Source organism: Trachemys scripta, chromosome 4, assembly GCF_013100865.1.
Source record: "Trachemys scripta elegans isolate TJP31775 chromosome 4, CAS_Tse_1.0, whole genome shotgun sequence".
In the NCBI taxonomy this organism is placed as follows: domain Eukaryota; kingdom Metazoa; phylum Chordata; order Testudines; family Emydidae; genus Trachemys; species Trachemys scripta.
Window position 1 is genome coordinate 129,803,399 of NC_048301.1, and position 11,146 is coordinate 129,814,544.

Consider the following 11,146-nt stretch of genomic DNA (forward strand, 5'->3'; position numbering starts at 1 on the left):
AGTTATAGGTTTCAGTAACATCATAAAGCAAAGGATTTTATTATTTCCCAGTGGTTGAAAAATAGGTCTCCACTTTGGAGGGAGAAAAAAAAAATCTCATATTAATCATATGAATATTAATTTTGAAGCCTTTCTGTTTTAAATGGTTCATTGTCAAAAGCAGTAGTGCAGTTTTTGCCATCTATTTCCTGCTCCCCACCCCTCCAGCAGTGTCCCCTTTAAGTTAGCCTCTACTGTTCCCAGGTAAGGAGTGGTACCCTAGTGCAGACAGCTCCTTATGTATGCACTGCATGCCTGACTGCAGAACCAATTGTAAGTCGTTGCCTTCCACCCTCCCACCCCCACCGTTAACCAGTGAGATACTGTGAGAACGAGTATCGGGGGTAGCCGTGTTAGTCTGTATCTACAAAAACAACAAGGAGTCTGGTTAGTTAAAGTCTAACAGATTTATTTGGGCATAAGCTTTCATGGATAAAAACCTCACTTCTTCAGATGCATAGAGTGAAAGTTACAGATGCAGGCATTATATACTGACACATGGAGAAAAGGGAGCTACTTCACAAGTGGAGAACCAGTGTTGACAGGGCCAATTCAATCAGGGTGGATGTAGTCCACTCCCAATAATAGATGAGGAGGTGTCAATTCCAGGAGAGGAAAAGCTGCTTCTGTAGTGAGCCAGCCACTCCCAGTCCCTACTCAAGCCCAGACTAATGGTGTTAAATTTGCAAATGAATTTTAGTTCTGCTGTTTCTCTTTGAAGTCTGTTTCTGAAGTTTTTTTGTTCAATGATAGTGACTTTTAAATTTGTAATAGGACGTCCAGGGAGATTGAAGTGTTCACTTACTGGCTTTTGTATGTTACCATTTCTGATGTCCGATTTGTGTCCATTTATTCTTTTGCGGAGGGACTGTCCGGTTTGGCCAATGTACATGGCAGAGGGGCATTGCTGGCACATGATGGCATATATCACATTAGTAGATGTGCAGGAGAATGAGCCCTTGATGGTGTGGCTGATGTGGTTTGGTCCTCTGATAGTGTCGCCAGAGTAGATATGGGGACGAGGTGAGAACGGATGCTTCATATTTCGAGTGAAAAGGGTTAAGCAAACACAACCTTTTCCTCAATGCATGTGATCTTCCCTCTGTCTTCTGAAATCATGCTAAGCACTCTGAAATGTGTGGAACAGCTCACATGCCTGCAATGAGCTTGATTTTGAATGAGGTCTGTGCACGCAACTAACATTGGTACTTTTTGCAAAAAGAGAGAGACTCAACCCACCCCAAAAAACCTCAATGAGCATGAAATAGGCCAAAGGATGGGGCTCTTCTCTCCCGCTTGCTTCTAACCTTAGATGATCCAGGAATGCATGAAACTATAAAACGGTACAGAGAAAAGGGGAGGGGAGGTGTGATTTGAAAAATGCTAAGATCAGATGACACCATAACAACATCTGATAAGCACTAGCTTATCAGATATAGAATATAGAAAGACAGTGAAATAAAAATCAATACGCTAAAACAATATTTCTGCTGCTAAATGAACCTTGGTTGTTGGGTTTTTTGTTTGTTTGTTTGTGTTTGTTTGTTTGAATGGACAGAGGAAAAATAACTGTGTAAAAAAAAAATCAAGGTTGGTTTGTTTTGTCTTGCAGAGGAAATTGGGTCCAATAAGATGCTTGTCACTTATGCAGCACTAATACGCTGCTCATGGCTTTTAAAAAAAAAATTTTTGAGAGTGGCTGAGAGGGTCAGATTCTCCCACAGAGTCATTGCAGGGAGGAATGTGAGGAGAGGAAGAAAAAAAAATGGGATCAATTTTAACCTTCCCTAATTTGGGCCTGTTAAAAAAGGGTTAAGCGAAGCAGTTGAATGCTGCAAGCCTTGTCAGGGTTGTACTATTTCCTCTAGTACATAAGGAGAAGGGTGAGGAGAATTCGAAGGAAACTGGGAGATTTCAAACAAAAGGGGGGTCTGGAGCAAAGCCTCCAAGGGTGACAATGAAGAGGCAGCACCAGAGGCATAATTGCCCAAGTGGAGGCAGAAATCTCTGCCTAGGAGAGTGAGAGCTAAGGTCCTATTCCACCTGACTCCCCCTACCTAGTTCTGTAATCCTGGCTCAGAGTAGGCAAGCGAGGCTGCTGTCTGCAGCTGAAGAAAGGATGCTAGAGATTCTCTCTTTAGGAGGAAAAATGGTTGGTTGGACTTCTCTGCACTAAGAAACGCCATCCTCCAAAGAAACGTCCCAGCTGCCTGAGATTGTCTGGTTTTGACCAAGTTCGATGCAGGGAAGCTGATGACAACATGTTGTGCCAGGGACTCGGGCGTGAAAGTCTCAGTGACAATTTCTGGCTGCAAAAGTTGAGTTCACCTGGGGCTTTTTGTGGGCTGTTTGGAGAGCCAGGCTCAAGAGCTGACGCTGAGCATCCTACCCAGCTGTCAAGGAAAGCCTCTGCAAAGCCGCTAGTGCATGGGAGTCAAGTAGCAGGCTTCATCCCAAGGCAACTCGGATGTGCGGCATGACTGCGAACCTGGCGCAGTGGCACAGGAGCTGAGCATGGCAGGGGGCATGGTCTGCTGTTTGCCTTGGTGAGGAGAAAGAAGATCGAGATCACATTGTGCAGCGCCCGGCACCAGGCTGCAGCTGCGACCCCCAGCGCCAATTCCCACGTGCAGGGTGGCTTTCGCCCTGTGCTAGGGGCCACCCCGCGTGCGGCAGACAGAGAGGCAGCTCTGTTTTTTTGGGTGGCCATTGGTGCTCTCTGCCCCTCTCCCTTGTTGCAGTATGGGGCAGTGAGGAATTATAAAACAGCATGCAGGAGGAAGAGGGCTGCCTCTAGGAACTGGGTCTTTTGCAGATGCCGCTTTAAAGCACCCACCAGCTCTTTACCGTACTGCTGTTTTTTCCAGGCAACGCCACACCTCCCGAGGACACTGGGGACATCAGGTTTTTTGCTGAGCTTAGCATCTTTCCACCATCATAGAGAAAGCTTCAGATAGACACTGATCTGCCCTGAAGTAAAGAGCTGTAACAGCCATCAAGAGGCTTTTCCTCCTTTGCCTGTCCAATCTCACCCCATTACCAGACCTAACCTGCACAATCTGGAGAGCTACCCCCCCCCCACCCTTCCTACGATGACTCACCATTATTTTGAACTTTGAAGAGAGGAACTTATGGGGATCTTGGAAGCCTGTATCTCTCTCTAGGATTTCCCCAGAGTCAATTAATCTGTGTCACTAAGAGACACTGAGATTTGCTTCTCCAGGTAATGCGATTTGTTTTCTGTACGCAGTGGTCGTTTGCAAAGAAGGAGGGGAGAGGAGCCACAGAAAAAAAATCTCGAGGATGGGAAATGCAGTAGTCAAACTGTCAGCTAGCACAGGTGTTTGCAAATTAACTAGCCGCAAAAAAATAAACCAAACCATAAAGCCTAAAGAGAGAGAGAAAAATTATCATAGGGAAGCATGTTGGCTTGCAATTTTATTTCCAGTGCAAAAGAACGGTGAACGTGTTTAACTTTAAGTTGAAGACATTAATGTGCTCCTTTAGGTTAACACTGAATTGCCTGCTATTGCATGGTTGATTTCTAACCCTTAAGTGCATGAGCAGAATCTATTGATATCATATTCATTTTCACTGGCATCCAGAGTTTAGTCCCTTGAATAGAAAAGAATTCAGTGGTTTTTTCTTGTATTTTTTTAAAAAAATTTGGTTTTGCCAATGCAAATGTTTCCCTCGTTTTCATTAGAAAGGTTTCCTCAAGTGCTTTTTCATCAGCACCGGATATTGGGACCGGAGTTTTCAAACTCTGCACCAAGAAAGCAAATTAAAATCAGCTGAGGAATATGCTGTATATTCTGCCAGGTGCAGGTTCCTAATACACACAACTTTATTTCGTCTCTCTCTTTCTCAGCAGGCTAAAATATTTCCCCCTCCCCGATCATCCCTCTGCATTTTCATGAGCCACTTCCAAACCTACGAACTTGTCCTTTCCCAGGAGAGTAACCTTCCCCTGAACCTGATCCCAGCACTGGGCAGCCGGAAGAGTTTAGATTAAGGATTGCTTTTAAACCTAAATATGACAGTTGCTACTGGAGACCCCACAGATGAAGCGGCAGCTTTGGCAGGTCATCCTCAGGACACCTATAACCCTGAAACCGATCATGAATGCTGTGAGAGGGTGGTCATTAACATCTCGGGGCTGCGGTTTGAAACACAACTCAAGACGCTAGCTCAGTTTCCAGAGACCTTGCTAGGGGACCCTAAGAAGAGAATGAGATATTTCGATCCTCTCCGGAATGAATATTTCTTTGACCGAAACAGACCCAGCTTTGATGCTATTTTGTACTACTACCAATCGGGTGGCAGGTTAAGGAGGCCTGTCAACGTGCCCTTAGACATCTTCTCGGAGGAGATCAGGTTTTATGAACTCGGGGAAGAAGCCATGGAGATGTTCCGAGAGGATGAAGGATACATTAAGGAAGAAGAAAGGCCTTTACCGGAGAACGAGTTTCAGAGACAAGTGTGGCTGCTCTTTGAGTATCCAGAAAGCTCAGGGCCCGCCAGGATTATAGCTATTGTCTCTGTCATGGTGATTCTAATCTCCATCGTGAGCTTTTGCCTGGAAACACTGCCTGTTTTTCGGGATGACGAAGACCTGCATGGTGGTGGGATGAGCCATCACCCCTACTCCAACAGTACCATGAGCTATCAGCAGTCGACCTCTTTCACAGACCCTTTCTTTATAGTAGAGACACTTTGCATCATTTGGTTCTCCTTCGAGTTCTTGGTAAGGTTTTTCGCCTGCCCCAGCAAGGCTGGGTTTTTTACCAACATCATGAACATTATTGACATTGTAGCTATCATCCCGTATTTCATCACTCTAGGGACCGAACTGGCTGAGAAACCAGAGGATGGCCAGCAAGGCCAACAGGCCATGTCTCTGGCCATCCTTCGAGTCATCCGCTTGGTGAGAGTTTTTAGGATCTTCAAACTGTCCAGGCACTCCAAAGGGCTGCAGATCCTGGGGCAGACACTCAAGGCCAGCATGAGGGAACTAGGTCTCTTGATATTTTTCCTCTTCATTGGCGTCATCCTCTTCTCCAGCGCCGTCTACTTCGCAGAGGCTGATGAGAGCGAGTCTCAGTTTCCCAGCATCCCAGATGCGTTCTGGTGGGCTGTGGTTTCCATGACCACAGTTGGCTATGGAGACATGGTCCCCACGACCATCGGTGGGAAAATAGTGGGCTCCTTATGCGCCATTGCAGGTGTATTAACGATTGCCTTACCAGTACCAGTCATAGTGTCCAACTTCAACTACTTCTATCACCGCGAGACGGAAGGAGAGGAGCAAGCCCAATATTTGCAAGTGACCAGCTGCCCAAAGATCCCTTCTTCCCCTGACCTAAAGAAAAGCAGAAGTGCCTCCACTATTAGTAAGTCTGATTATATGGAGATACAGGAAGGTGTAAATAATAGTAATGAGGACTTTAGAGAGGAGAACTTGAAGACAGCCAATTGCACCCTGGCTAACACAAATTACGTTAATATCACCAAAATGCTAACTGATGTGTAGTCCTGAAAACCTGTTGACATATTTAAAGCTGAAGTTGAACAATTGCAGATATTGCATAATACCCTGCATTGTAGTTAAAACAGTATGTTCTACAGCGTGCATTTGGTTCTGCATGGGAAGCAATAGTTGTGTAAGTGACTTTCTAAACTTCTTATTTAGACACTGAATAAGCTTTCTTGCAAAAATTGTTTTTTTACATCACAGGTTTATGGGTTTCCAGAGACATAGAGCATGTAGGCATTCAAAACAAAATTATATCACTTGCAATCCCAAGGATATTGAACAAAAAAGTCATTCGAGAAACCTCATGTAAACAACAGTACCCACAAATGTCAAGCAGAAAAAGTGTTTCACTGCACTCGACACATACAAAAATATATCCCAAGGAAATAGCACACATCTAGCTTCCAAGCGTATGGATTCATAATGAAAAGGTCATGCATAGTTTAATTAAAGGAACATACATCCAGGCGTCCAAATTACTTTAAGGCTCAGATTTCTGCCTTGGAAATGCCAACCAAGAATACATCATGCAGGCTTGTGTTTCATAACTGAAAATGCTGCATGCTGCAATGGTTTCATCCACTGCAGTATGTCAGTGTGAGACCTAGGGGAGAGAGAATTAGCATGACAGAACACTATTTATTAAAGTCTTAAATTTTCTATGCCGGCGATAGGAAGGGACACATAAACAAATCAAGAGCCTGCTTTTTATTTGGGTTTTTTTTTTAGATGACACTTCCATCTTCACTATCTCCAGGGTCACCAAAGACACATCCACTGACACATTCAAAATGAGTTGAAAAAGCATCTTTTTTTAGAATACTGGAGCAAACTATGCTGTGGCCTATAATATATTTATACTGCAGTGAAATTTAATCAGTAATACAGTACTGCTGCATGGATATTTGTTGCATGACAATATTGAATACACATACAAATATATTTTTTCTTAGTAGACTATACAGTATTCATGTTTATAGTGTTTATAGATTCTCCGATGACTTGAAGGAGATTCATGGAAGTAAAAAGAAAAACAAGGCTGGATTAGGGCAAGGCATGGGCTGACTAAATTTGAGAAGCAAGGCAAAGCTTTCTGGGTGCTTCCTGGTAGTCGGAGCAAAGAATTGTACAAGTGAAGGAAGGTGAGCTGAAAGTTAAGCACCTGTGCTCATCACGTGGGGAGGAACTAGTAATTAATCTTGGTGTTACAAGCAGAATTCCACGGCTGACCAGAGATGGTACAAAGGACAGGTGGCATTGTGTGTTAAAGAACTCCTGACTCTATTGTTCTGCAACCATCAGCTTCATTATATATGATCATGTTGTATATAGAAAGACAGGGACAGATCCTCAGCTGCTGTGAATTAGCTTTATCAGAACCACAGCAATTGACACCAGCAGAGGATTGGGCTTGATGTATGTAATATATATATATGTGATATACATTCAAATGTTCTATGAGCTTATGCAATATAACACTGGCACAAAGCAATTTATAGGCCAGATCCTTCGCTGGTGTAAACTAGTTTCAATGGAGCTACAGTACTAAGCAACACCAGCGGAGGAGTTGGCTTGATTATGACTAGTTGTAATACGGGATATAGGAGTTCAGGTTTGGAGTGGAAAACTATTGCCCTGCGATTGACCTCTGCTCCGAAACAATATACCAACAGCCCGCAGCTCTTGGGCAGAATGGCCCAAGCTCTGCCCTCACTGGCACACACTGAAGTCAATGAGATTACACTGGTGTCAGTGAAGGTGGGATCCGGCCTACTTCCCAGATGGCCCCTTGCTTTCAATTAGTGGGGCAAGAGTTTCCCATTATTATAAAGCTCCACCTTCTAGCACACCTTTTGAAAATGCACCCGGGTCCTAACTGTGCTGCAGCTTCAGCTGGCCTGTGCTGAGCCCTCTCTGTTTTGGCTCACAGAGGGCGTGCAGCCCTCTCACCCTAAAGCAGAACTCCTTCGCTTTGGGCTGCACCTTGTAATCCCCTCCCAGAATAGAACTTCCCTTGAAATCAATGGGACTTTCCCCAGAGCGCAGGGAACTCGCCTCTGTGCAGAGAGTCTGCAAAAGGACTGCTCAACAATTCAGACCCACAGGCCAAATGTGGCTTTGCACAGGGGTGAAGGCAGGGCTGGATCTAAAGACTGGTCCAGTGATTCCCCAGATCCTGGAGCACTTATTCTGTATTGACTCAGTCTTCAAGCCCGCAACCTCCCCCACTCCATTGAGTGCAGTGGAAGTTCTGCCTGAATAAAGAACTCAGGGCTTGCCCCATTCCCTTTCCAATCCCGGTTTTATCCCAGAATAGCTGGGAGCCTCCCATTGCTCCCACGAATGTTTCAAGTGGATTATAGTGATCTGTCCCTTGCCCCATGCACCTGCTTATTTACTTCCCGTTTTCCCATAGTTTCCCCGTCCAGAAGCGTAGCTGACAATCTGAACAGCGGCAGGAGAGAAAGGAATTTCCTCATTGTTTGATAAACCAGCCAACAGAGGCAATCTTCTTTTCATACATGTGCCACGGCATCAGAGAGTGCCCGGCCGCAAGATCTGTGGCGAAGATCTCAGCCACTAGCTAGCTGGTCAGTAGAACTCTGAAACCAGCGATTATTTACCTTGTTTAGGCCTCAGGCTAGGGAAGCATTTAAGGACGTGCTTAAACTTAAGCACATGCTAAGTGGTATGCTGAATCGGGGCCTTAGACTCCCGTTGCACTTTGGATCAGGCAAATCGATTTCTACCTGTCGTCATTTTCATAGGCCGCCGTGAGAGAAGGGATTATTTCTAATATCCCTGATAAAATCCATGTACTACCCTAGCCATCAGCAATGGTTCCAAACATTGCTCTGGTCCCGATTCTCCTCTCACTTACAGTAGTTTTACGCCACTGGTCCAAATGAAGTTAGTCCTGATGTACACCTGTGCAAGGGAGAGGTGATTGACTCCAGCCCAATAGGACTGGTACTACAGAACTTTCTCCAGTTAGGGCAAAAGGGCCTGACTCCTGCAAGGTGCAAAGCACTTTCAGCTCCAGTGCCCTTCAGTGGCAGTGCCTGGCACTCAGCACCACGCTGCACTACTGCAGCGGATGTATTTTTTAAAATGAGGGATCTTAATTCTCTTGCTTCACTGGTGCAAGCAATGAACAACAAAAGTGCATTTTTTGCCTTGTTCATTTAAACCCAATCATTTTTACCTCTAAAAATGTAATATAAAAAATAAAAATAAAAAGCAATAAACCTTATTAAAAGAATAATTCCATCATATTCTATAGCAATGGTCCTAAACCAGTGCCACTTGCAGCTCAGTCCGAAATCCCAGTGAGGCCAGCCAGCCTAAATCGATCAGTCGGTCCCCACCATTGTAGCATCTGAGCACCTCATAATCTGTAATGTATTTACCCTTACAGCACCCCTGTGAGGTGGGGCGGTGTATTATCCTCATTGTACAGATGGGAAACTGAGGCAGAGTGATACTAAAGGCCAGATTTTAAAAGGTATTTAGGCACCTAAAGATCTCGCCATCTGGTGGGATTTTCAAAAGTGCCTAGGCACCGAACTCCCATTGACATCTGTATCTTTGGGTACGTCTACACTCCATTGTAAACCAGGTCTATGGGACGCAGGCTTGTGGACTTGGTGTTTCCAAGCCTGTGCTTGAGTGTCCCTACTGCATTGTAAACCTGGGTTTCTAATTGCCAAATGGGGGTCTCACAGCCATGCTGACTCATCTATACTGCACTACACAGGCCTTGCGACTCAAGTCTTGTGCAGCACAAGCTTGTGCTGCATCCACACTGCAAAATGACAGGGCTTGGACCTGAGACACAGCAAGACTCAAGCTCTGCCCCCCTGTCCCCAGCAGGGTCCTAGGACCTGGGTTCTGCGTGCTTGGTGACCTGAGTCAGACTGATTTGTGTGTAGACGGAAGGGGGGTTTGAGCTCAAACCTGAGTCAGAACCTGGGTTTGCTGTGCAGTGTAGACATACCTTTTAGGAGCCTAAATATCTTTGTGGATCTGGACCTAAGTGACTTGCCCAAAGTCACACAGGACATCTGTGGTAGAAGAACTGACACACAGAGAGACTGTGGGTAAAACAAAAGTGTCCAAGTCTAACTTTCAATAAAACGTTGGGTAACATTTTCAAAAGTGCCTCAATCCCATTGGCTTTCAATAGGATGAAGGTTCCTGAATCACTTAGGCACTTTTGAAAATTTTACCCTAAATGACTCACCCAGGCTATCCGTGGTAGAGCATGAACATGAATCCAGATCTCTTGAATACCAGCAAGTGCCCAAGCCACCAGAGTACCCTGCCTCCTTCCGGACTGCTCTTTTGGTCCTTAATGATTTTTATAGCTGCATTGGGTGACCTTCACCCCTCATGTAGAAGACCAGTATAAGGCCTGTATACCACCTTATCTTAAGGGCTTAGGTGGGTTAGAGGTCTCATGCTGATCCTTTGCCCGGGGTAAATATCATCCTAGGTGAGTAGGGAACACCAAGAACTGGTCCAGTGGTTGATTTGCCCCCAATGTTTTGGGCATAAGGGATATCACAACAAAGTGTACAGTGCTGTTCTTACACTTAGCCACGGCTATCATTGTCTGTCTTTCTCTCTGGACAGATGAACCAAATGAGATAAAATCAGGGCCGGCGCAACGCATTAGGTGACCTAGGTGGTCGCCTAAGGTGCTAACATTTGGGGGGCGGCAACCGTGGCGGCCGGATCTTCGGCCGCCCCAGTCATCGTCGGCATTTTGGGGGCGGGGCCTTCTGCCACCTATGGTGGCAAAAAAGCTGGTGGCGCTCCTGGATAAAATACAGATCTGCCCAAACCTTCATTTAACGAGCTCTAATCGATGCCCTTCCCCCAAATATTCTGAGTTTCCCAGGAGTTGGTGAACTTTAAAATAATGCTCACTGAAGCCAGGAGTGATGGCTTAATCCCTTCCATTGCCTTGAGCCAGATGAAAATTATTACCACCTGGCTCAGTGCACCTAAAGGCAGGAAGGAATATATGTGGCTAATGCTCTGCTCTGGGTAGACTGCCTTGGCAATAAGAACAGGAGTACTTGTGGCACCTTAGAGACTAACAAATTTATTTGAACATAAGCTTTCGTGGGCTACAGCCCACTTCATCAGATGCATAGAATGGAACATATAGTAAGGAGATTATATATACACACATACAGAGAACATGAAAAGGTGGAAGCTGTCCTACCAACTCTAAGAAGCTAATTAAGAGAAAAAATTTTGTAGTGATAATCAAGATAGTCCATTACAGACAGTTTGACAAGAGGTGTGAGAATACTTAACATGGGGAAATAGATTCAATGTGTGTAATCACTACAAAACTTTTTTCTCTTCATTAATTAGCCTCTTAGAGTTGGTAGGACAACTCCCACCTTTTCATGTTCTCTGTATGTGTGTATATATATCACCTTACTATATGTTCCATTCTATGCATCTGATGAAGTGGGCTGTAGCCCACGAAAGCTTATGCTCAATAAATTTGTTAGTCTCTAAGGTGCCACAAGTACTCCTGTTCTTTTTGCGGAT

General features: G+C 44.9%; 1 protein-coding gene across 2 annotated transcripts; it reads left to right on the top strand.

Moving 5' to 3' along the window:
• Positions 1–2,722: 2,722 nt before the first annotated feature.
• Positions 2,723–6,682, top strand: KCNA2 (potassium voltage-gated channel subfamily A member 2). 2 transcript variants are annotated; one of them, XM_034767532.1, is made up of 2 exons: positions 2,723–3,262; positions 3,911–6,682. In XM_034767532.1, the coding sequence occupies exon 2, from the start codon at positions 4,076–4,078 to the stop codon at positions 5,570–5,572; it is 1,497 nt and encodes a 498-aa protein (XP_034623423.1). In that variant the 5' UTR covers positions 2,723–3,262; positions 3,911–4,075; the 3' UTR covers positions 5,573–6,682. The 2 variants fall into 2 exon arrangements, with proteins under 2 accessions (XP_034623423.1, XP_034623424.1); XM_034767533.1 differs by having other exon boundaries at positions 3,914–6,682.
• Positions 6,683–11,146: the final 4,464 nt, after the last annotated feature.

Bases quoted from the DNA above. Each gene is read 5' to 3' on its own strand.
- KCNA2 (XM_034767532.1), top strand. From the start codon at position 4,076: ATGACAGTTGCTACTGGAGACCCCACAGATGAAGCGGCAGCTTTGGCA.